Source organism: Meriones unguiculatus, chromosome 10 (genome assembly GCF_030254825.1).
Source record: "Meriones unguiculatus strain TT.TT164.6M chromosome 10, Bangor_MerUng_6.1, whole genome shotgun sequence".
NCBI lineage: Eukaryota > Metazoa > Chordata > Mammalia > Rodentia > Muridae > Meriones > Meriones unguiculatus.
This window is the reverse complement of record NC_083358.1, coordinates 97454030-97480864: the sequence shown is the minus strand read 5'-3', so window position 1 is coordinate 97480864 and position 26835 is coordinate 97454030. Positions and strand designations below refer to the sequence as shown.

The window sequence follows — 26835 nt, the reverse complement described above, 5'->3', positions numbered from 1 at the left end:
TTCAGCCCCTGTTATTGCTTCCAGAACAGTCCATTTGACAGCTGTCAGGCAGACATTATCCACCACAGCTTTAAATTATCTTCCTAGATTTGTAGGACACTCTATGACACAGGAACGACCCCAGGGCAGGGTCAATCAGAAAACAGGTAGTCTCAGTATCCTCCTTTGGGAAATTCTGGGGACTCCATCATGCTGATCAAGATAGTGACCATATATACTAGTCAGGATTTTTGGCTAAGTTTGTGAACTAATTCCATGAATCAGACACCAGGGTACAAGAAATCTGAGCTACCCCCATGGCAGTGGAGGGCAGCTGGCTTGCAGACCTTCCCATAGACCAGCACAGTGCAAGGGAGCAAAGAGCCCTCAGCTGGGGTGTGCCATAGAGTGGGACAGCATGTGTCCCAAGAGGCTTGCTTGCAGGGACAACAGGATGCTGTGCACACGGATCCTGTAACACTGCACAGGGCACAAGGAGCCCAAAGCTGGACCCTCAGCTGTCCAGACCCCTGGTCCTGGCTCCTGCCACAGGTCTGTCTGGATGACAGGGTGGCTCAAACACCCTTTCACGTTATCCTGGGATATAGGTCCTGTGGTAGAGCCTTCCTAAGGACACTGTCCTACCAGGAACACCGTCCCACCTGTCTGCTTTCTTCCTTTCAGGCAAGAGAGCAAGAGACTCTTTCAAAACCACAAGCCTGTGGTTGATTGTCCTGAGGATGACATCACCTTGTTTACAGAAACTTATCAGAAATAATGAAAAACAAATGACGGAAGTGGAGATGAAAATGGGTTTGCAGGTCAAAGGGCAAGGCTGCTGCTCTGGAAAAAGCACATTTTGAGATGACATCACCCTTTCCTAGGTCTATGGGACAGGAAGCCAACCTATCAATGCAGGTTTGCCTTGAGGAGGGTGAGGTGTGCAGTGAGGGTGCAGGGAACAGGCAGAGGCCATCTTTTCCTGTGACTCTAGAGCAGCCACATGATCTGCAGATGTGTGTGAGATGCAAGTAAACAGACCATGTCACTGGGGCTCACAGTGTCTGTGGCAATTGCTGCCTTAGCTTTGAACATGTCCGCCTGCCCGTTTCAGGGTCGTGAATGTCCAAGCTCAGAAACCTGAGACCCTAAGGACAACATCCACTGTTAACCTTCCCCATAGAATAGCCACACTATTCACACACACACTTAATGTTCTGATTCTCTGAACTCTTATGTCTGAGATCATTAATCATTTGTGATTCTAAGGGTTATTATATATGTCAAGCTCAGAAAAATAAAATTTCTGGATTTAACTGAAAAGCTGAGTTTTAAATACTAAGATCAATTAGTACAATAAGTTTGAAAGACAATGACACAACATTAAAACAATTTTTACATGGAAACAGAAATTGTAGCATAATATTCACCTAATATATTTTTCATTTATTAAACAGTGAGCCCTTAGCAAGGAAACCCCATGGATAAGAAGGCCCTTCTTGCTGACTGTGAATTAGTTGCTAAGAACCACAAGTTCTCTGGGAGTTGAAAGGAAATATTTTTCAAGTCTGGAACACATCAGTGTATTTTCATGCACTACGGGGAGGGGAGAAGGAGGAGTAGAAGATAAGGACTCAGAGGAACTGGAAAGAGAGGCCAGAGACCCAGAGCCCTTCAGAGGACAGAATAGCTCTCCAGGAGAGGGAAAGGGCTGGGATAGCAAGCCCTCAATGCAGGGTCCCCAGAGTCTAAGAGCATCATCCCTTTGGATGACAGAGGTCTCTGAAAGGCAACAGGGAGCAGTGGGGAATGGGGACATGGATATTAGGGTCCTGAAGCTAGAAACTATAGCCAGCACTGTCCTGGAGGACTAATCCCCAGTGTTGATCACTGGTCCTTTGGTGTTTCTGTGCTCTGTCACAAGTTCACAGCGTAGCCAGTCCTACTGGCTTAAAATGACATTATGCAGGAACAAATCTAAATGTATTTGGAGATAATATGGCTTATAAACTGAAGAGAGACATCTGAAGTGGATCCCATATTCCTTCCAGCCCAATGGGTGGCATTTAGCATGGTCAATGACAATTCACAGAAGTCTACAGAATAAAGGCTTCAGAATTTTTCTTTTTTTAAGATTTATTTATTTTATATATATGAGTGCTCTGTTTGCATGCACACCAGAAGAGGGAATCAGATTCCATTACAGATGGTTGTGAGCCACATGTGGTTGCTGGGAATTGAACCTCTGGGAATTCAGGACCTCTGGAAGGGCAGCCAGTGCTCTTAACCACTGAGCCATCTCTCCAGCCCCTTCAGAATCTTTAAAACACTGCAGGAGAAGTAAGTGCCAACAATGAACTAAGCAGTTTCTGCCCCAAGGGAACTCTCTTGCATGCTGTCTAGGGAAACTCAGGAAAAAGAAGATACATATGATCTCATTTCTGTAAGAAATAATGAAATGAGTGTCACCATGCCCCAAACATGGCCAGCTCAGAACAGAGGCAGAGAATGTCCACAGCCCTGTGACAGCAAGAACTGGGTAGAGGGCTGGGCGTGCACAACCAGAGGAAGGGAGCTGGTGCTGCCCAGTGAGCAGAGACAGGAACTCAATCTTCAGGTTGCACTTTCATCAGAGAACAGGCAATCTGCGGTGATGGCGGGTTGAAACAAAAACTGTCTTCACATCTTGTCTCCACCCAGTGGGCTTTTATCGCATTAGGTAGTAGCTTCAGGGAAGCAGCTGTGTGGCATGGATGAGGCCCTGTGAATAACCCTCACGCCTTGTATTTCTCCTCATTCTCTGGACATTGGAACCCACACCCTTTCTAAAGGGTGAGTGTAGTTAGTGTCTGCCTAGATCTGCTTTGTTCCCCCTAGACAACATCTACACTAGGGAATTAACTCACAGCAAACAAACCATGTGCCAGGAATGCCTGCAGATTCCATTCTACGATATGAAACATCAAGTGCCCCTATCTTCCCATCCTGGCATCCCCGCTAGGAGTTATCAGACCTGCATCTATAAAACTCTGTCTACTATGAAAGACTTCTGTGCATGCAATCAACCAGCAGCACAGCTTCTTTTGGGGAAGGAGATTTTCCAGCATAGTGGAGCACATCAGCACACACCATACACAACAGTAAACAGCTAATGATGAAATGAATAAAGAACAAGAAAGCTAGGCAAATTTTTCCCAAGACTTTTGGGGACAGAGGGCCAGGAGGTGAGAAGACAGATCAGAGCTGAAGTAACAGCCTCACTTCATAATTTCAGAGCCAGTTTCAAGAACCGCTGCAATCTTCTATGAGGTGTGATCACCTTCCTGCACAGTGTGAAAATGGCACATTCCCTGGCATTTGAGATACCAGTGACAACACCTCACCCCAAGAAGGAAGACTATCGAGTTAAGCTCAGCAACTGGGGAGCATGGATGACACCCTAAGTGCAAGTGTAGACACGTCAAGGCAGAAAATGAGCTAGAGAGACATGCAGTGAGAGACAGGAACCCAGGAAGGAAAGAAAAGAAAATGGAGGGTGGAAAAAGAGGGTATGCAGGAAAGGGCTGACAGAGGGAGGAGGGGAGGGGGAGAGAAAGATGAAGAAAAGGGAGAGAGAGAGAGGGAGGAAGGGGGGAGAAAAAAACAGAAAAAGCTTTATTTAAACACATTAACATTTCAAGATGGGAGAATAGCAACACAGTTCCATGTTAAAAACTTTGTAGAAAACATACTAAGAAGAAAAATACCCAGATTTCCCCCAAGACTCATGAGAGCCCAGTAATCCTATCACAAAGTACCAACAAAATCGATAGAGCATTATTCCAACAAGAAAAATACAAAAGGAAATTCCAGAGGTGCTGGGGATGGGGCTCAGCTGGCAGAGTGCAAAACCCAGAGTTCCATCCCACGTACCCCATAATCTGAGTATGGAGGCACTCACGTCATCTGAGCATTTAAAAGGTGGAGGCTGGCAGATCAGTAGTACAAGGCCATCCTCAGCCATGTAGTGAGTTTACGGCTGGCTACCTGCGCCATGAGGTCCTGCTTCAAACAGGAGGAAATGGAAAGGATAAGCTCATAAATATCAGGAGGTAAAAAAGAGACCTAAATCTGTACAAATGATTTTAAATCTGGGTATTCATTTTTTCCATGTACATATGTTAATGCTATAATGAACATGGTCTCCTGCCAATATAAAAACATATAGACTGAAATATTAAGACCCAAATGAAATAATAATGCATAATAAATTTTGGAACAAAATATATTTGGTTTTCAGATGGATGGAATTTCAAAAACTCTTAAATTCCACCAATTCTCATGATCTACTTTGAGGTCTGGCAAATATTGTATTATATATGACATTATGCAGGAACAAATCTAAATGTATTTGGAGATAATATGGCTTATAGCCTGAAGAGTGACATCTGAAGTGGATCCCATATTTCTTCCAGCCCAATGGGTGGCATTTAGCATGGTCAATGACAATTCACAGAAGTCTACATATAAAGGCTTCAGAATCTTTTTTTTTAAGATTTATTTATTACATATATATGAGTGCTCTGTTTGCATGCACACCAGAAGAGGGAAACAGATTCCATTACAGATGGTTGTGAGACATATGTGGTTGCTGGGAATTGAACTCAGGACCAGTTCTGACACTCAGGACAGGTGGTTCATCCGGGTCCACCTGGGAGACAGAATGGTGAGAGTGGCTGTAAGACACTGCTCTTTGTCTGTCTGAATCCCTCCTAGGCATCACAGAGAAGATGGTGCCTTGGATGAAATTGCTTCTGTGTTCAGACATGGCAAGAGAGGCAGGGAGAATGATGGAGTAGACAAGGGGAGGAGCATGTGGACAAAACAGCTGGGGAGTAAAGGGAAGACTGGACCCTGTGGAAGGTGTGAGTATTCACTAGAAATCACAAAAGAGATGCAGACACTCACTCAGGAAGCCTGCACAATTGGTCAGGAGGGAATCTGAGGTCCAGAACGCTTAAGCAACTTTCTTCCCAAAGAGCTACTCAGTGGGACAGGGCCTGAGTCAGGCTGGCTCTGTGGTGCCATTCTGTGAGGATCCTGAGGTCTGCCCTCCTACAGTGGACCCCATCACTCTCTGTCTTCATAGACATGTTCCTGGTTCAGAGCTCAGCTCCTCCTAGCCTAGCTTTGAAAGCAACCAGAACTTCCAGCAAGACAAAGGAGTCCCACAGGTCAGTGCAGCATAGAAGAGATCTTACTCAAAGACCCACCAAAGACAGGATGAAACAGGACACTGGGGGAATGATCCGGGAAGAAATCCTCATCAGGGTTGTTATGAAGCCCCTGAGAGCAGAAAGTCCAAGTTACCCCATTTGGTGCCTGAGGTCAACATCACTGAGCCAAAACTGACCTCATCTCTGGGCCTGATAACCACATGTGCTATTGACCGTCTACCAGGACAGTGTCATACAGCTGTAAGAGTCCAAAGATACACGTTACTTCCTGCTCCCCAAAGTCCAGGTGCACCCAGTGTCCATCAACGCTCAACTGCTCCCTCCTGCCTCTGTACTCTTTCTCTCCCCACAGCCATGCCAGCTCTTTCACAGTCCCCAAGGCTGTTATCCTGGACCAGAACCAGCACTGATGAGAACCAGATGAGAAAATGTGTAATTTGATGGGTATGAGGCAGAAAAAATAGATTCCAGGCTGAAATGTTTTCCAAACTCCTCCAACTCCAAACTCTCTAATAAAGTAGATTTTGTAGGTGTCAAAAAAGTAGATTCTTAGTGACCCAGGATATCTGTGAGAGGAGGGCTAGCCTGGGCTCCCCAGCACTCAATAAGCACCACATGCACATGAGAGTCTAGGATCTCTGTGCCTTTCTCTGTCTCTGTCTGTATCTCTGTCTCAGTCTCTCTCTCTCTCTCTCTCTCTCTCTCTCTCTCTCTCTCTCTCTCTGTCTCTCTGCTGCCCTCAGTCTCAGGATGAGGACATCTCTACCTATCCCACTGTGCCTGACACCATGCCTCATAAGGAGCAGAGGACCAGAGTTTGGGTTCTCATTACCCACATGGGGTGGCTCAGAGTCACCTGTAACTCCAGGTCCAGGCTGTCTGGCCACTGAGAGCACTCTCAGGAATGCATGCTTGCCCTCACATTCAGGAACACGACACATTAAAAAGTCTTCAAGATCTAATTTAATTTAACTATAAACTCTGAAGAAAGAAGAAGAGCAAGAACAACATCACCAACCCACTGTTCCGGGTGTGTGCCCACTGACGCAAACTCTCTTCTGCTGGTTGAACAAGGAGGCTGTGGACACACGACTCCATCCCGCAGGGGACAGACTGGCAAAGCAAGGAACTGAAACTGCTCCTGAGGACCAACAGCTTTCCCCAGTAGCAGCTCAGAAGAGTGATATAAGAATTATATTTTTATAAATTTGTATAAAATTGATGAGTGACTGGAACATACAGATGGAAGGAGGTCAGACTGTGGTGGCAAAAGACTTTAATGCTGGCATTTGGGAGGCAGAACCAAATGGATCTCTGAGGTTGAGACCAGCCTGGTCTGCAGGGTGAGTTTCAGGACAGCCAGAGCTGCACAGAGAAAACTCTCTCAAAAAAACAGAACAAATCAAAAAGATGGAAGGAGAGGAATAACAGTCCTCTTGACCCTGAGATCAGCATTACAAAACCAGTAAGGTGAACTGCAAAGCTAAGAATGTCTCAGAACTGCCACTTAGGAAACCTGCTGGCTCGATTGAACCAGGAAACACTCACACAGAGCTCAGAAACCCTGACATAAAAATCATAACCCAGGGATCTTTGACAATCCACCCTGGAGGGGGTTTGGGTTTTGGTTTGAGACAGAGATTCTCTGTATAACCTTGGCTGTCCTGGACTCTTTGTAGACCAGGTTGCCTCGAACTCCCAGAGATCTTCCTGCCTCTGACTCCCCAAGTACTGAGATTAAAGGTGTGCACCACCATGCCCAGATTCCATCCTGGACACTTGTTCTCATTGATTGAGCCTGTCTAACCCAGAAATGCACAGATAGCATGAACCAGCTTTGCCAGAGCCCTGAGCACAGGCCAAGGCCAGAGGTAGAGAGAGTTCAGGATAGACTTTACTCCACTCTGGAACAGATAGGCACTGACTTGAGACAGGTGGCCCTGATAACAGTGCTCACTTGATATAGGAGTTTGGAAGGATGGTGGCACCAGCACCTGGGGAGTGACCCGAATTGTAAGTAGCTATTAGGAGTTCAAAGGGAAAACAGGTTCATGGGAACCCAAGACCCTGGTCTAGCCTGATTCATCCCAGTTCAGGGCACAGGATGACTGAGAAAGGATGGACAGCAGATTCTGCCCACCAAGTGCAGGTGGTTTCAGAATGTCCAAATGAATCTTCTCTTGCGCCCATGTCCACCCCACACAGTGACATTCACTTAGCCCTTCACTGAATCAGGTTCACAGGGGCGGCCAATACCCCTCAACTTTTCCCCTAGGATAGTTTCTCACACAGACATGAGGCTTGTAGGTGACATAACACAGAAGGACATTAATCTCGGTGAACTTGTACCTAACGACAGCCACACACTGAGTTTCTGCAATGGTGAGTATCCAGACAAGATGGATGACAGGATGACCTCCTGCTTCAGCTGCATATTTGCTTCCTTGGCTTAGGGGTGTGTGTGTGTGTGTGTGTGTGTGTGTGTGTGTGTCTGTCTGTCTGTCTGTCTGTCTCTTTAATTTTCAATTCTCATGATACAACATCCTAAGAAGTGGCAGGGCCACAGTCAAAAAGAGCTTATATACCCAAATGACGCCATGGAGCAGGAGCACTCAGCCTCCTGGATGCTTCTCACAGAACTTACATAAGGAAAGTGTACAGTCTTGTAGATTGCGGTCTGCTTCAGCTGAATCCTCTAACACAACAGCAGTGGGGAGCATTAGCCATGGCTGTTTAAGAACAGCAGGTAGTTGCAGCCATTATCAGGGGTCTCAGTTCATTCTGGGTGAGCTACAGACACTCTAAACAGATGCTGTACCCAGTCCCAATGCTGCAAACTTTCCAAAGTGCCAGGACTTCTGGTGGATTGCAGCCACATCAAGTCATAAGCTTTCTTGGGTAAGCTGAAAGGCCATGCCTTACAGTACTGTTACATGGGGCCTTAATTTCCTAATTTTGCCCTCAATATTCTAAGCCTTGTTTTCATTTACAATCCTCTTTGTCAGCCATGTCTTCTTCTTTACAGAAGGAATGATTCAGACTTCTTTTGGTTTGCATGGCAGTCATAAGCCAGAGTTCCATTTGCTAAAGTGGAGAGACTATGGCCTGCAAAGCCTAAATACTAGCCCCTCGTGGGGATTACCTGCCAACCTCTCTCTGTTCTACCTCATATCCACTTCAGTGTAGTTTAGTCATTTTATTTTCTCTACTTAGCATTATCAGAGTGCCATTCCTGACCTCCGTTCATCCTTTCCAGTTTATCTTCTTTGTGTTTTAGTTAAATTTTAACAAAAGTTGGCTGAAATAGTATGAACTTGCCAGTTTCACAAACTTCTGTGAACTTTTATCTTATGACCTCTATCTTTTACTTCATCGTTTATTTCGGCAAGCCAGTGCTTGCTTGTTTCTTGACTGCAGTGGGTATGAAGACAACAGCCATCATGACTCTCATCCAGATGTACTACCCGGTACAGGAAAGTCGCAGGCACTGCCTGACAAAGGCCAGAGCCTGTGATCCAGCCACTGGCATAGCAACATGCTCAGTGAGTACTTTTGTAATGTGTCCAAGACCTTCATGGGCAACTTGATGAAAAATGCCCACAGCATCTTTGACCATACACTGGCACTGGGGCCCAGCACACTAGGCCCGGCCATTCCCAGCCTTGGTCTTCCACAGGCAGCTGCAGCCTCTTAATGGGGCTGCTTAGCTGAGAGAGCCTCTGGCGTGGACGCTAGCACCATTGCATGGACACATTGCTGTAATGCCTCTGGATAAGGCCTTCCTTTCCCGAGCTCTGAGTCCTACTGCTGGTTGCATGGATGGGCCAACACTTCTCACAAATTCTAAATTTCCCAGTCATCAAGCATTTGTCAAGCCATGCCATACATATCAAAGATGCACAATCCAAAGCTGCCGTTGTGGTACAAGCCTCTAATCCCAGTAGTCAGGAAGCAGAAAAAGGAAGATTAGGAGATCAAGGGCCATCTCAGGCACACAGTGAGGAAGGACTCAGCCAGTGTTGGCAACATGAGATCCTAGATCAAAAACATCAGCAACCAGAGGCTGGAGACGAGGGTCAGAGGTTAATAATGCCCTGCTCTTAGATGCTGAGACTTATAGCCAATCTTTGGGCAGAGTGCAGGGAATCTTATGACAGAAGGGGGAGATAGAAAGACCTGGAGAGGTCAGGAGCTCTACAAGGAGAGCAACAGAACCAAAAATCTGGGCACAGGGGTCTTTTCTGAGACTTATACTCTAACCAAGGACCATGCATGGAGATAACCTAGAACCCCTGCACAGATGTAGCCCATGGCAGTTCAGTGTCCAAGTGGGTTCCATAGTAATGGGAACAGGGACTGTCTCTGACATGAACTGACTGGCCTGCTCTGGATCACCTCCCTCTGAGGAAGCAGCCCTACCAGGCCACAGAGGAAGACAATGCAGCCACTCCTGATGAGACCTGATAGACTAGGATAGAAGGAAGGAGAGGAAGACCTCCCCTATCAGTGGACGTGGGGAGGGACATAGGTGGAGAAGTAGGAGTGAGGGTAAGATTGGGTGGGGAGAAGGGAGGGAGCTACAGGAGGGATACAAAGTGAATATACTGTAATTAATAAAAATAAAAAATGAAAAAAAAATGCTCTGCTCTTTGTGTGGTTCTGTTCCCAGCACCCATAAGGACATCTGTAATTTTAACTCAGGAGTTTGATGCCCTCTTTTGGCATCCACAGTCACCCATGTGGTGCTCATACATGAATGCAAAAGCTGGGAAAACATTCACACACATAAAGTGATAACAAATAAATATTGTTTAAAGAACAATGAATAACAGATGAGGAGGAGAAAAAGAGAAATATACCCTCAATTAACTTCTGCTTCAGTTGAGCAGAAAACAAACAAACAAACCCTATGACGTCAATTGGGAACAGCGGGACAGACAGACATGCTAAGAACACAGAAGGGGGATGTTCAGTTTAGGAAGGATGTTGAGGAGGAAGACAGGAGACGGTCACCTGTGGCCTCCATGCGCTGCCCTTCGCATCAGCACAAGATCCCTCTTAAGCATGACACAAGCTACATGCGGACAACTGAGCTCCTGAACTCTGCAGAATGAATGAAGGAGATCTCTTCCACGGGAACCCCAGATTAAGAAGCACAGAGACATCAAGGACTTTAAATGGCCTAGAGTCCATACATCTCTATGTATGGACTCTACACCCTTCTGCAGGTCAACATCACTCAACCAAGTCAACACAGCTGGTTCTGAGACTCACAGCCAACCGAAAAGACACAGAACAAATGCAGTTCATACTTTATTCCCACTCACACGGGGCTTAGCTCTTCACTCTGAGTACCAGGGCAGCATGAGGGCAGGTCTGATCTCTCAGGCCATGCTGGGGTTCTGGGATCTGGGACATTCCTCCAAAAGCAGTGAGGCAAGCCTGGGTGCAGGGCAGGGTCAAAGAATAGGAGGAGGAAACTGAGGAAGGAATGGCGAGCTCAGTCGAGCCCAGAGGCATGATTGAGAGAAGGGCTGGGAAGAAGAAATGGAGGAATAGGGAATGGAAAGGAGAAAACTTCACGTGTTGGAGCACAGAGCCATGCCCAAAGGCCAGCACCATGACCAAGGTGTTCAAGAATATCTCCCAGGCATGGGCTGTGAGGTCCTACTTTGGGTTCCAAAGGGCTATCTTTGCAAAGATTGGTTTGGGGAGGAAGCAGCCGCTCTTCCTGTAGTCAGCTATCTTCTTCAGGCCCTGTAGGATGCAGGAGAAAGTAGAAACTGAGGATCTGGAGCCCAGTGGAGACACGGTTTCACTCTAAGATCCCCAACAGAGCACGAGCTGCTCAGATGCCCAGCTCTGGTAAGGGAGTGCTTTGATTGGAAGGGGAAACCCAATGCTGCTTTCATTTAAGAGTCCACCTGCAGCTGTGGGGCAGGTATAGAGGGAGCACACCACAAAACCCTCAACAGCCTTGCTGTGCTCTGCATTCATCAGCAGGTAGCCTGACACACACACAAGCTAAGAGTTCCCTTGCTACTTGTTCAGGTAGAAAGAGGACAATCTGTCCCCGTCTGTACAAGGAGGGGCTCTGCAGCTTCCATTTTGATCCTCTTGGTTCACTCCCCAAGCAATAAGCCTGGTCACTGTCTGTTTACACAAACACTCTTGATTTTTTTTTCCCCAGCAGGCTCCTTTAGCTTGTATTTCCACATAGGAAATACATAGGAAGCAAGCAGGGCAAAGTGACCAGTAACATGCCAGTTTACTTCTTTAAGAGAGCAAAGTTCTCTCCTCAGTAAATCCTGACTGAATGAGGACAGGGAAAAGTGGGCCAGCAAGGAGATAATGGAGTGGCCTTGGTCATTCTCCTGATGCAGAAAAACATGAACCTGGAAAGCTGGTAGCTGAATGCATACTCAGTGTGTCCATCCTATTTTCCCAGCCCTGCTAGAGAGTGGCACTGTGCCGTGTGCCATCTTTCCAGGAGGATGCCCAGATAAGCTGTGAATAAATCAAAGTTCCAGGACTACTTGTACCCAAGAGGCCTGAATGGCTTTGGAACACAGCTTCCCACACTCTCCCATTGCACTATACAGCAGTTCTCACACAATCTGCAGAGCTGAGCAGATCACAAGCTGATGAAAATGCATCACTTGTGTGGTAAAGACAGAAAACAAGATTCCAGCCAGGTGGTGGTAGTGCATGCCTTTGATCCCAGCATTTGGGAGGCAGAGGCAGGCAGATCTCTGTGAGATTGGGGCTGGTTTACAGAGCAGGTTCTAAAACAGCCAAGGCCAAACAGAGAAACCTTGTCTTCAAAACTAAAAATCAAGCAAGGAAGGAAGGAAGGAAGAAAACAAATTTCCATGTTAAGCATTCTGTTAGTCTATAGCCTTAATCCCCAAAAATCTCTAAGAAAGCAGAGTTTGTGGCTATTACATGTACCTGGCAGACAGGCATGTCTGCCATTCTGCATCCCTGGATGGAGAGGCATGTCTGTATGTCCTACTGAGCTCAAAACTGTGCCACATAGAGAGAACAGTAGAGAAGAGAAATGAAAATGACAGCAAACTCCCACTTTAATAATTTTACAGGAAAACGCCAAGTTGAAGAGAAGGAAATGAAAGGAAAGAAATAGCATACCTAAACATGGAACAGTTTAGGATAAAATTCTCCACAGCAGCGACCTGTCTACTCAACACTAACCATAGACTGGGTCTCAGTGCTTCCCCAGTCAGGGATCTGACTGAGCAAAGAATTGTACAGGCCACATATGAAAACTGCATATTGGTTCTGGACATCAGTACTGCCATACTGCCCCCTCAGAATGGTATTGCCTATGTGCCTCTGGCATGTCCTGAGTTTCCATAGGCTTTAGGGCTGGAAAATCCAGGCTCTTCAACAACCTATGACCTTTTTCCTTTGGCATCAGGTAGATCTACTGCCCTCTGTTGTTGGAAGCTAGATGCACTCAGGAAAAACCAACAACAACAACCTCCTCCAATGGTACTGGTTCCCTGAGAAACTGACAGTCTCTACAATCAGCTTCAACGGTCCAAGGGAACTGATAGTTCTACTTAGCATGTAGGTTGCGATGAAGCATTTCGTGCAGTAGATGGAAGAACTGAGCATGTTCAGTGCTCAACAAATGCTAATGATTCTTCATTTCTAGTCCAAGGAGTAGAAAGGCATCCTGGGAAGAAGGAAGGGAAGTAGGGCATCCAAGAGCAACCAAGATCAGGGCATCACCTCAAAGCGGGCCAGGAAGTCCTTCAGGTTTGGGAAGGCGTCCAGGCACTTGGGCTCAAATATACGGTGCTGGTCAAGGATGTCATAAGCAAGGAAATCCACGTAGGTGACCTGCAGGAAGCCAAGGGTGAGTGCACTGGAATTTGACACCTGAGGAAGACTCCTTCTCCCCACCTCCCTCCCTTTACCTTGTCCCCTGCAAACCATGGCCGCTTGCCCAGGAACTCAGAGTAGAGCTTCATCTTCTCAGGAAGGCCTTCTAAGTACTCTGGCCTCCGTTTCTCTTGAAGCAGAACACGACTGTCACCACCTTGAGACACAAGCTCCCTGGCAGAGGCTGGCTTCACAAAGCTATGCCGGCCCCTGCAGGCAAAGCATTAGTCACCTCCATGAGACTCAGTCTGGGTTGATGTTCAAGTGTTTAGTTAGACCATCGCCATGATTAGACTGCTATTAGGCAAAAGCCCAACAGGATACAACTCTGTCTCCTGGTATCTACCTCCATTTTCAGAACCACTATGCATCAGACCCAAGACAGCTATTGGCACCTGGCTCTGAACTCTGAACTCACGTGAGGCAGAAGCAAACAAGCAAACAACTGCAAATGCCCAGGAAACAGTATTCTACCTACTGGTGTGGTAAAGACTTCAGAACAGGTTCCAAAGAGATGAGATAAACTTGAGAAGACAAAAGAAGACAGTAGAAGCATCAAAGGCCTTCGACTGACTTAGTTGTCTGTTGGGAACATCTGCTTCTCTATGGGTGTCCAGGACACAGCTCTAGGAAGCCATTTAGGAAGAGAGGGTCCCGCCACCCCAGTTTCTTCTTCTCACAGTGTGAGTGTGCCTGTGGCAGATGCGGCAAGGCATTAAGCCAACTGCAGGACATGGCTCAGGACAGAACCAGCAGTTAGAATTAGAGCAATTTGAACTCTGTCTATCCTACCAGGGACTGAAGTGCCACTCTGGAGAGTCTGGGCTGGATCTGAAGGCTTAGGGGCGATGTCTGGGAGTTCTCATTTGGCAAACTGAGTGTTGGGGTTACTCTGTGGGCAATTTCAAACGCTGTACCATGAGTTTCACAAAGAGGCTCTGGTGGCAAAGTGAACCAGAGTAAAGGCAAGAGCAAGAATACAGGGCCACTTCCAACTCAGCGTTGGTGGCACTCACAAAGTCAGGGCTGTAGCAAACCATGGCCAACTGCATTCAGGTGTCCATGACCTGGTTCTCCAAATTGTCCACATGAATCCTCTCTTCCTCTGTCTCCCCACCTGCAGCACACACAGCACAGACTCACCCTCAGCATCCCACCCCACAAAGGCAAGAGGGATTGCTTCTGTCCTCTACCCTGCAGCCAGCCCCACTCACACAGGTTGTGCTTGTGGCCAAGGTAGCACAGGATGGCGTTGCTCTGGGTGATCTTGTGTGATCCATCAATTAAGTAGGGCAGCTGGGAGGACAAGCAGAAATGGTCAGATGAGGTCTGGGGTCCTTGACTCCTTTCTCTGGTTGAGGACAGATATGGGATATGGCCCTCAGTATGTCTGGCATGGGAAGCTTTCTGTGAACATGCTGCCCACTGAATGGATGAGATGGGACATGGCCCATCACAGAAACACTGTGACTTCCAGGAGTCAGAGCAGATGAGCAGAAGCACTGAGCACAAGCCCCCTTGGCTGGGCAAGAAGATGAGGTGAGGACAACATGCCTTCCCCAAACCTCCTCTTCCCTGCACCTACAATGGGAAAGTCTAAGTCCAGCTTGAACTTCTCATTCATCCACTGGCTTCTTTCAAACTCGGGACCTGTGATGGACAAGATGATGTGAAAAGAAAGTACCCCAGTGAGTGTCTCAGCTTCTTCCTCTAGAGACCCTTCCAAGGAGTCAAGCATGACCCCCCCCCCCAGGGAGAAGATCTGCAGCCTGTCCCATTTTCACACATTCCAATGCTTGTAAGGACCTACATCACTAAGATTTTCAAAAGGGTTGACCAAGCCCTAGTGGAAACTATCCAGTTACTGTAGAAGGGAACTCAGCCTTCTACTGGACAACCAAATTCATGAAAGCTTCTACAAGAGACAGTCTCTAAATCCAATTGGAGGAGCTCTGCAGAGCTGAGCAACAGGGGGCCAGACAAATGTTGCTGGGCAGCAATGGGCAGGGGAGAGAGGTCTGAGCAACGCAGAGTAATCACCGTCCCCCATGGAGTATCTTTTGTCCTCATAGCTTGTGTCCGTGTACTCCAGGAGCAAGCGAATGGCGTGAGCCAGCTGGAAAGATGACATACAGCAGGTTACATGGTTTGGAAACCATGACAGCCTGACTTCACCAGAAGTGAGCAGACAGGGAGCCTCTGTCTTACACCCCTAGCATTCTCACCACAAGCTCCCATGTTTGAACTGCCCCTGATAGGCAAAGCTTTCCAACATCTTTAGAACTCAGTCTATCTTCTGGAAATCAGCCCTAGCTCCTCCCCACCCCACACAATGTCCCAGTACAATCTCTCTCACTCACCCCATGGAAGTCCCAGTAACCCAGTGTCATAGGCATAGTGCTGTTAAGGTGTCCAGAGCAGGCCAACCTGGCTCTTGCTGCTCTAAGCTTGATAAAGTCCTAGGCAGGAAGGAGGCAGGACATGGTAATGGTTTCCTATTGGACTATTGGCTAATAGTGTCTCAGATTCCAGAGGAGGGAGTGTTAGAGGTAGGAGAAGGAGCCAGGGATCCAGGGGCTGGGCAAAAGAAATCTAGCCTCTTTTCAGACTGGCTTAGGAACCAGTCTAATCACTTACTAGACAGGAATGGGCTGGTACCTGTGTCAGCAGCTCTCTGCTCCCACTCTGGGGTGTTGTGCCCATGGAGAACAGATGTACAGCTGGAGACACTCCTGATGATCAAAGTGTAACACTGTTCATCATCTTCCTGGCACTGTTCACACTTCACCATCAACTCCCTGCTTTGGCTCTAGGTGGCTCCTGGTGACTTAGCCAGAACAAAACAAGATGCCTCAAGCCCGAGAGATTAGTGTTTCCTGCGGTCTATAGCTTTTACATAGACACCAGAGGGCAGGCAGGAGTCTGCTAAGCTGGGCAACTCAAAGCCACATATACATGTGACCAGTAGATGCATAAAAAATATTCAGGTTCACTAAGCACTGGAAAAATGTAAAGCAAAACCACAATGGGATACACCTTTCCCAGTAAGAACTGCCATTATCAAATAGAACAAAGGTATCAGGATCTGGTGAGAAAGTTGGCAGAACACTTGGACACCGAAGAAGAATTTTAATCCAGCAACATGACTGCTCTGATCACATCCAAAGACCTTCTAGGTTTATGTGCCCTGAGTACGCACCTTTGATCTGAAACAATGAAGGTAAGGTTAGTTTGTAAAAGGAAACACTAATGTTTAAAAGTGATGTCTAATTAAAAAGAAGACAAAGTGACAAATCAGAAAAAGATTTGACAGAATAGGATATGCCCAACTCTCACAAGAACAGAAAGGAAAGAGAGATGACTTAAGAGAGAGCAGTGCAGAGAGAGGAGGAAGCAGTTTTACTGGGAGTTTTACAGAGACAGGTGAAGATAGGATAAGCCAGAGAGTGAGAAGGAGCCAGAAAATTAAAACCGATTGCTAGAGTTAGTTTGAGGCAAAACAGAGCAATTCAGTCAGAGGCCGAGGGAAAAGTCAGATTGACTCAAGCAGCTAGGACAGGAGTTTGATCCAGAACAGCTAAGTTTTGAACTAGCCAGGCAGAGTTCAGAAAGAACTAGAAAGGGTGAGCTTACTCAGCAGTAAGTCTCAGAGGCTGAAAGCATTCTAGGCCTAGATTAGATTGTATGGAGGCCAGACGCTTCCAGGTCTAGGCCTAGGTTAGAAATGAGAGGCAGTAAGTCTCGAAGACAACAATTACATCAGTTGATTGAAAGTTACTTTTACAGGACACTGCTGACAAGAGTGTAAATTATCACAACCATTATGGAAAACAACCTGGTGTTAAATCCAAATTAGGACTACCATGTGATACAGCAGTACTAATCCTGGAAATATATATATGTATGTATATATATATATGGAAGTGAAATTAGACTGATAGGAATATGTACTTGACCACAGTCAAGAAATAGATGTCATGTAAGAATGCATTCTCTGACAAGTGTATAAAGAAAATGTGGCGCATATGCACCATGGAAAAAGAAAAAGAATAAAACTAGATATCCACATGTAGAAACTAGAAATGAGATTCCTATCTTTCATTTACATCACTTAAAAATGAATCAGTGGCCTTAATGTAAGAATTGAAATTTAGAAATTGCTAGAAGGAAACACATGGAAATGTTAGGAGGTGACCTGAGTCCAGCCATGTCAGAAACAACCTGCATCATGCTGGCAGGGTCAAAACTGAGTTCACGTTCCCAGATCCTGAAACCAACTCCTATCCTGCTTCTTCGGGTGTTTCCCGTTTGTCTGTTAATTAGTAAAGAGAGAAATTGCTGATTATCTAAACTAAGGCACAGACATCCTAATGTATTGCCTGTCATGACTTAAATTTGACTGCGTGCCACTACCCCACTTCTTTATTCCTTTATCATTCTGAACTCTGGCCAGAAGTCCAGGAGGGGACCTGACTGCAAAAGCTGAGCCAAGGACCCTGAAACCAGGTGACCCAGACAAGGCCCAGTCACCAAAGTTTACTTCCTTGCTCAACCCCTTGTGTCAAAATAGGATTGGACAATGCTAGTCTGCCCTGCTTCCCCTTGCTTTGGGGTTTCGTCCTTCTCTTGGGGGAAGTGTCATGGTTCAGCTCCCAAGTCTGTTCTGCTGCCCTGATCAATCATTAGTGGCCTGAGTACAATAAAATGTGTCATCTGTTCAAATACTTACTAAGATGATCATTCAAACACCTAGTCAAGTCCCAAGCTTGTGCTGTTGTCTCTGAGTCAGTTTTTGCTGCCTAATTCAAACTTGCTTTGCTGAACTCTTGTGACTGCTTGGGTTGTTTTAGTTTTTCCAAACCCAACAGAAAGAGTTCCAAGATGTTGAAATAGACAATGTTGCCTTTTTCCTGAATAACTGTTCAATCGTTCAGAAAATAAAGGAGAGATTTGACACACAAAAATGTATCAAATGAAATAGGGGGCTGCTGTCTTGTATTTCTCCTCACTCTCCGGACTTTGGAACCCAAGATCTTTGTTAAACTGTGAGTGCAGTTACTGTCTGCCTGCATCAGCCTTTTTGCCTCAGTTAGTGTCTGCCTGCATCAGCCTTTTTGCCTCTAGATATCATCAGCAGTAGGGAATTAACTCAGAGCAAACAAGCCATGGGCCAGGAATACCTGCAGATCCCATTCTACAATATGAAACACAACATGCCCCCATCCTTCTCCCATTCCAGCCTTCCCACTGCTAGTTATCGGACTTACATCTATAAAACTGTATTTACTATGAAAGATGTCCTGCCTCTGTGCATGCAGTCGATAATCAGCACAGCTTCTTTTTGGGAAGGAGATTTTCCAGCATAGTGGAGCACATCAGCACACACCATACACAACAGTAAACAGCTAATGCCGGAATGAATAAAGAACAAAAAAGCTAGGCAAACTTTTCCCAAGACCTTTGGGGACAGAGGGCCAGGAGGTGAGAAGACAGATCAGAGCTGCAGTAACAGCCTCACTTCATAATTTCAGAGCCAGTTTCAAGAACCACTGCAATCTTCTATGAGGTGTGATCACCTTCCTGCACAGTGTGAAAATGGCACATTCCCTGGCTTTTGAGATACCAGTGACAACACCTCACCCCAAGAAGGAAGACTATCGAGTTAAGCTCAGCAACTGGGGAGCATGGATGACACCCTAAGTGCAAGTGTAGACACGTCAATACAGAAAATGAGCTAGAGAGACATACAGTGAGAGACAGGAACCCAGGAAGAAAAGAAAAGAAAATGGAGGGTGGAAAAAGAGGGTATGCAGGGAAGGGCTGACAGAGGGAGGAAAGGAGGGGGAGAGAGAGATGAAGAGAAGAGAGAGAGAGAGAGAGAGAGAGAGAGAGAGAGAGAGAGAGGGAGGAAGAGGGGGAAGAAAAAAACAGAAAAAGCTTTATTTAAACATATTAACATTTCAAGATGGGAGAAAGACAGCAAAGTTCCATGTTAAAAGCTTTGTAGAAAACATACTAAGAAGAAAAATACCCAGATTTTCCCCAAGACTCATGAGAACCCAGTAATCCTATCACAAAGCACCAACAAAATCGATAGAGCATTATTCCAACAAGAAAAATACAAAAGGAAATTCCAGAGGTGCTGGGGATGGGGCTCAGCTGGCAGAGTGCTAGCCTCACATGTGGAAAACCCAGAGTTCCATCCCACGTACCTCATAAGCCAAGTATGGAGGCACTCATGTCATCTGAGCATTTAAAAGGTGGAGGCTGGCAGATCAGTAGTACAAGGCCATCCTCAGCCATGTAGTTAGTGAGTTTACGGCTGGCTACCTGAGACATGAGGTCCTGCTTCAAATAGGAGGAAATGGAAAGGATAAGCTCATAAATATCAGGAGGTAAAAAAGAGACCTAAATCTGTGCAAACGATTTTAAACCTGGATATTCATTTCTTCCATGTACATACGTAATGCTACAATGAACAGGGACTGAAATATTCAGACCCAAATGAAATAATAATGCATAATAAATTGTGGAATGAGAGATATTCGGTTTTCAGGAACTAGATGGATGGAATTTCAAAACCACTCAAAAACTCTTAAATTCCACCAATTCTCATGATCTACTTTGAGGTCTGGCAAAAATGTCCACTTGGGAGGCAGAACGGTGACAGTAGCTGTAAGTCACTGCTCTTTGTCTGTCTGAATACCCTCCTAGGCATCACAGGGAATATGGTGCCTTGGTTGAAATTGCTTCTGTGTTCAGACATGGCAAGAGAGGCAGAAAGAATGATGGAGTAGAGAAGGGGAGGAGCATGTGGACAAAACAGCTGGGGAGTAAAAGGAAGACTGGACCCTGTGGAAGGTGTGAGTATTCACTAGAAATCACAAAAGAGATGCAGACACTCACTCAGGAAGCCTGCACAATTGGTCAGGAGGGAATCTGAGGTCCAGAACGCTTAAGCAACTTTCTTCCCAAAGAGCTACTCAGTGGGACAGGGCCTGAGTCAGGCTGGCTCTGCAGTGCCATCCTGTGAAGATCCTGAGCCCTGCACTATTGCAGTGGACCCCATCCCTCTCCGTCTTCATAGACACCTTCCTGGTTCAGAGCTCAGCTCCTCCTAGCCTAGCCTTTGCACACAACCAGAACTTCCAGCAGGACAAAGGATTCCCACAGGTCAGTGCAGCATAGAAGAGATCTTACTCAAAGACCCACCAAAGACAGGATGAAACAGGACACTGGGGGAATGATCAGGAAAGAAAGCCTCATCAGGGTTGTTATGAAGCCCCTGAGAGCAGAAAGTCCAAGTTACCCCACTTGGTGCCTGAGGTCAATCTCACTGAGTCAAAGCCGACCTCATCTCTGGGCCTGATAACCACATGTGCTATTGACCTTCTAGCAGGACAGTGTCATACAGCTGAAAGAGTCCAAAGATGCTCGTTACTTCCTGCTCCCCAAAGTCCAGGTGCACCCAGTGTCCATCAACGCTCAACTGCTCCCTCCTGCCTCTGTACTCTTTCTCTCCCCACAGCCATGCCAGCTCTTGCACAGTCCCCAGGCTGTTAGCCTGGACCAGAACCAGCACTGATGAGAACCAGATGAGAAAATGTGTAACTTGATGGGTATGAGGCAGAAAAAATAGATTCCAGGCTGAAATGTCTGTTTCCCACACTCCTCCAACTCCACACTCTCTAATAAAGTAGATTTTGTAGGTGTCAAAAAAGTAGATTCTTAGTGACCCATGATATCTGTGAGAGGAGGGCTAGCCTGGGCTCCCCAGCACTCAATAAGCACCACATGCACATGAGTCTAGGACCTCTCTGTACCTTTCTCTGTCTCTGTCTGTATCTCTGTCTCAGTCACAGTCTCAGTCTGTCTCTCTCTCTCTCTCTCTCTCTCTCTCTCTCTCTCCCCCCTCTCTCTCTCATTCTCTCTTGCTATACCCTCTCCAGCATTGTCTGTGTAGCATATCAATAGATTGTGCTACTAGATGGGAGATACGTTTTCTTCGGAAATAAGCTCCCTGGAGGTCACTGGCAAGAACCCTAACATGGCCATCTAAGCCAAAAAGACATATTCTGAGAGTCCCATGCTTCCTCGTTTGCAGGGTTGGATTGATGAGCTTTTTTGCTGTTTCTCTATGATTCTTAGAACAGCACAGTTAACTATTCAAGGAAATACATTTCTCATAGATTACTAAAAGCTTTAGCAAACAAGAGTGGAAGGAAAATAAAATTTTAGGAGAGGTAATAAATCAGATTCAGCATCAGGAATTGCTTGTGGAAAAAAAAACAAACACTGTAGGTAATAAAGGGGCAAGAGTTTTAGGTCTTTCTAAAGAGAATATTTAATCAGTATCTGTTAGGATAAATGCTCTGGATATTCCCACTGCAGTAAAGCTACTACAAAACCATTACCAAACACAGGTGTTTATGATGAGGCAGAAAGAAGATAGGCAAACATAGGAGGTCAGAAGGTTTTATATTATATTAAGAGTTTTAGCTCAAGCATCCTATCTCTAAAGGAAGATTGTAAATCCTTAGCAAGACAAACAAAAGGAATTCCTTTCAGGGCTTATCTCTAGGGAGGGTTGTAAATCTTTAGCCAAGTTGGCTCGGAGGGCAATGACAGCCCCTGGCCTTCTCCTCACTAATTAGCAGCAATAGAACTGCGAATATAGCCATGAGTTTAAAGTTTTGTATTTGACTAAAAGCTTTTAGGCCAAGATATTTTGTAGACACTACTTTATATCAGGTTGCCCTTTCAGTTAAAATGTAAACTTTGTATTGTTGGTGAAAGTCTGAATGTTCCAGGAAGTATGTCAACTTCAAGGTGCTTCTTTATGTAATCACTATATAAGTGTTAGCTTGACTTCAGTAAATCGCAGCAGAGTCAAAGCTATCTCGGGGTTGTCTCTGACTGTCAATCCGCCTGTGTCTAACCTGATATCCGAACCTCTGATTCCCCGTGGTTGTGGGGCCTCAGCATGGCCGGTCCTCGGCACTCTCTCTCCCTGCTGCCCTCAGTCTCAGGATGAGGACATCTCTACCTGTCCCACTGTGCCTGACACCATACCTCATACGGAGCCATGTGAAGATGAGAATGTGTCCCATTTCACAGAGAATTCCTGTGGTACATGGGCATGTCTATCTCAGTCAGGTGTCTGTTACTTAGACAAAGTAGCAGAGAAGATTGGCTCAAATGAGGAAATATTTACCCTGCCTCATGGTCTCAGGGGTTCAGTCTATGATCTCTTGGCTTCATGATGGGGAAGAACGTTGTGACAAGGAGCAGGTTCTGGAGGAAAGCCACTCAACACTTTTCATGGTGCCAGAAAGCAAAGGGCGAAGGGAAAGTTGGTAATATACCCCTCAGCCAGTCCCACCCTAATAGCTACTCCACCCTTCTAGGAGCCCCCACCTTGGGTTTCCAACACCTCCATATAGCTTTTTATTAATTCTGCAACTATACTACTTCATGGATGGGTGATGGATTCATGTGCCGATCAATCCCACAAAGACTCACTATTACTCAGGGGCCACGCCTCTATTCAATACACAGCCTCTGAAGGACAGTTCAGATCCACACTCTAACAGGAAAAGATGAGTGAAAAGAAACTCCCCTACCACAAGATGTTCGAGATGTAGTCCTTGAGAAAGGACACCAGCTGCTTTCTCAGACCCAGAACCAACCACAGTCAGGGAATTCAGTGCTTCCCAGTGGGGCTCAGGCTGCATAGGGCTCTCTGAAGATCATCTGTTTCCAAGAACATTTAGTAGTCAGTTTCCTCATCCTTGTGACAAAAACAGCTCGCATAGGCAACACATGATAAGACAGAATATTAAAAATATTTTCTATGACTTTACCTGTTTATTTGGTTTTTGTTTGTGTTCATTTTTAGGAGGAGGAAAGGAACACCCATGTGTCAGAACACACATGTGACAGCCAGAGTAACTTGGAGGAATCCTGGGAGTTGACCTCAGGTCATCAGGCTTGGGAGCAAGCACCTTTACCCCTGGACCATAGCACTGAACACATGAGGATTAGTTTGGCTCACAGATTCAGAAGGGTTTCAGTTCATCACTTCAGGGATGGCACAGCAGCTAGAGCAGCTCCCTTTGCTTTTAACTTGTGCCTGGAAAGCAATGGCTGCTCCTCAGAATCTGGAACATCTTTAGTTTTCAGAGAGGGTCTCCATACACTCTGGCTTCAGTTTCTCCTGAGGCCAAAAGTAGCTGTCATCACTCTTGTGCACAAGCTCCTTGGCAGAGAGGATGGCTGGCAGGGCTGTGCAGGCCCCAACGGGCAGGATGAGCAGCCGCCCTCCTGAGCCTGGGCTTGGCTTACAGTAGAAGCTGCAAGTTAACACATCTGCACTGACTGGACCTCAGGTGAAGCCAAGGTCTGCACAGGTGATGGGAAACCAGACAGGGAGACGGTAATGTCAGCCTGCCGTGGGGTGCACATCTGTAATGCCAGCACTCATTATCTTTCAGAACTTGAATCAGATCTCTCCAGACCCCTCTGCCTTTTAAAGCTTCAGCTGCAGAATATGCTGTTATTCCAGTGTGACTGGGTGCTTTTCTCTGGCCTCTTTCAATAAAGTGTGGGGAGCTCAGGATGATAGAGTCTCAACAAGAGCACAGCTGGAAAGATGGCTCTGTGCTTAGGACTCTGGCTGCTGTTGCAGAGAATCAGAGTTTGGATTCTCATTACCCCTATGGGGTGGCTCAGAGTCACCTGTAACTCCGGGTCCAGGCTGTCTGGCCACTGAGAGCACTCTCAGGAATGCGTGCTTGCCCTCACATTCAGGAACACGACACATTAAAAAGTCTTCAAGATCTAATTTAATTTAACTATAAACTCTGAAGAAAGAAGAAGAGCAAGAACAACATCACCAACCCACTGTTCCGGGTGTGTGCCCACTGACGCAAACTCTCTTCTGCTGGTTGAACAAGGAGGCTGTGGACACACGACTCCATCCCGCAGGGGACAGACTGGCAAAGCAAGGAACTGAAACTGCTCCTGAGGACCAACAGCTTTCCCCAGTAGCAGCTCAGAAGAGAGATATAAGAATTATATTTTTATAAATTTGTATAAAATTGATGAGTGACTGGAACATACAGATGAAAGGAGGTCAGACTGTGGTGGCAAAAGACTTTAATGCTGGCATTTGGGAGGCAGAACCAAATGGATCGCTGAGGTTGAGACCAGCCTGGTCTGCAGGGTGAGTTTCAGGACAGCCAGAGCTGCACAGAGAAAACTCTCTCAAAAAAAACAGAACAAATCAAAAAGATGGAAGGAGAGGAATAACAGTCCTCTTGACCCTGAGATCAGCATTACAAAACCAGTAGGGTGAACTGCAAAGCTAAGAATGTCTCAGAACTGCCACTTAGGAAACCTGCTGGCTCGATTGAACCAGGAAACACTCACACAGAGCTCAGAAACCCTGACATAAAAATCATAACCCAGGGATCTTTGACAATCAACCCTGGAGGGGGTTTGGGTTTTGGTTTGAGACAGAAATTCTCTGTATAAGCTTGGCTGTCCTGGACTCTTGTAGACCAGGTTGCCTCGAACTCCCAGAGATCTTCCTGCCTCTGACTCCCCAAGTACTGAGATTAAAGGTGTGCACCACCATGCCCAGCCTCCATCCTGGACACTTGTTCTCATTGATTGAGCCTGTCTAACCCAGAAATGCACAGATAGCATGAACCAGCTTTGCCGGAGCCCTGAGCACAGGCCAAGGCCAGAGGTAGAGAGAGTTCAGGATAGACTTTACTCCACTCTGGAACAGATAGGCACTGACTTGAGACAGGTGGCCCTGATAACAGTGCTCACTTGATATAGGAGTTTGGAAGGATGGTGGCACCAGCACCTGGGGAGTGACCCGAATTGTAAGTAGCTATTAGGAGTTCAAAGGGAAAACAGGTTCATGGGAACCCAAGACCCTGGTCTAGCCTGATTCATCCCAGTTCAGGGCACAGGATGACTGAGAAAGGATGGACAGCAGATTCTGCCCACCAAGTGCAGGTGGTTTCAGAATGTCCAAATGAATCTTCTCTTGCGCCCATGTCCACCCCACACAGTGACATTCACTTAGCCCTTCACTGAATCAGGTTCACAGGGGCGGCCAATACCCCTCAACTTTTCCCCTAGGATAGTTTCTCACACAGACATGAGGCTTGTAGGTGACATAACACAGAAGGACATTAATCTCGGTGAACTTGTACCTAACGACAGCCACACACTGAGTTTCTGCAATGGTGAGTATCCAGACAAGATGGATGACAGGATGACCTCCTGCTTCAGCTGCATATTTGCTTCCTTGGCTTAGGGGTGTGTGTGTGTGTGTGTGTGTGTGTGTGTGTGTGTATCTGTCTGTCTCTTCAATTTTCAATTCTCATGATACAACATCCTAAGAAGTGGCAGGGCCACAGTCAAAAAGAGCTTATATACCCAAATGACGCCATGGAGCAGGAGCACTCAGCCTCCTGGATGCTTCTCACAGAACTTACATAAGGAAAGTGTACAGTCTTGCAGATTGGGGTCTGCTTCAGCCGAATCCTCTAACACAACAGCAGTGGGGAGCATTAGCCATGGCTGTTTAAGAACAGCAGGTGGTTGCAGCCATTATCAGGGGTCTCAGTCCATTCTGGGTGAGCTACAGACACTCCAAACAGATGCTGTACCCAGTCCCAATGCTGCAGACTTACCAAAGTGCCAGGACTTCTGGTGGATTGCAGCCACATCAAGTCATAAGCTTTCTTGGGTAAGCTGAAAGGCCATGCCTTACAGTACTGTTACATGGGGCCTTAATTTCCTAATTTTGCCCTCAATATTCTAAGCCTTGTTTTCATTTACAATCCTCTTTGTCAGCCATGTCTTCTTCTTTACAGAAGGAATGATTCAGACTTCTTTTGGTTTGCATGGCAGTCATAAGCCAGAGTTCCATTTGCTAAAGTGGAGAGACTTTGGCCTGCAAAGCCTAAATACTAGCCCCTCGTGGGGATTACCTGCCAACCTCTCTCTGTTCTAGCTCATATCCACTTCAGTGTAGTTTAACCATTTTATTTTCTCTACTTAGCATTATCAGAGTGCCACTCCCAACACCATACATCCTTTCCAGTTTATCTTGTTTGTCTTTTAGTTAAATTTTAACAAAAGTTGGCTGAAATAGTATAAACTTGCCAGTTTCACAAACTTCTGTGAACTTTTATCTTATGACCTCTATCTTTTACTTCATCGTTTATTTCGGCAAGCCAGTGCTTGCTTGTTTCTTGACTGCAGTGGGTATGAAGACAACAGCCATCATGACTCTCATCCAGATGTACTACCCGGTACAGGAAAGTCGCAGGCACTGCCTGACAAAGGCCAGAGCCTGTGATCCAGCCACTGGCATAGCAACATGCTCAGTGAGTACTTTTGTAATGTGTCCAAGACCTTCATGGGCAACTTGATGAAAAATGCCCACAGCATCTTTTACCATACACTGGCACTGGGGCCCAGCACACTAGGCCCGGCCATTCCCAGCCATGGTCTTCCACAGGCAGCTGCAGCCTCTTTTTTTTTTTTTAATTTTATTTTTTTTATTAATTACACTTTATTCACTTTGTATTCCCTCATAAGCCCCTCCCCTCCCAATCCCACCCTCTCTCCTCCTTCTTCACGCATGCCCCTCCCACTGATAGGGGAGGTCCTCCTCTCCTTCCTTCTGATCTTAGTCTATCAGATC

At 46.3% G+C, this 26835-nt stretch overlaps 1 protein-coding gene across 2 annotated transcripts; it reads right to left on the bottom strand.

Annotated features, from left to right (window-relative positions):
* Positions 1-10514: 10514 nt before the first annotated feature.
* On the bottom strand, positions 10515-25948 carry LOC110545513 (glutathione S-transferase Mu 2-like). Of its 2 annotated transcripts, XM_060392900.1 has the most exons (7): positions 15464-15514; positions 14689-14753; positions 14318-14399; positions 14120-14220; positions 13139-13313; positions 12951-13061; positions 10515-10952 (listed from the first exon to the last, which is right to left on the bottom strand). In XM_060392900.1, the coding sequence occupies exons 3-7, from the start codon at positions 14381-14383 to the stop codon at positions 10863-10865; spliced, it is 543 nt and encodes a 180-aa protein (XP_060248883.1). In that variant the 5' UTR covers positions 14384-14399; positions 14689-14753; positions 15464-15514; the 3' UTR covers positions 10515-10862. The 2 variants fall into 2 exon arrangements, with proteins under 2 accessions (XP_060248883.1, XP_060248884.1); XM_060392901.1 differs by lacking the exons at positions 14689-14753; positions 15464-15514 and adding an exon at positions 25817-25948.
* Between the last annotated feature and the right edge of the window lie 887 nt (positions 25949-26835).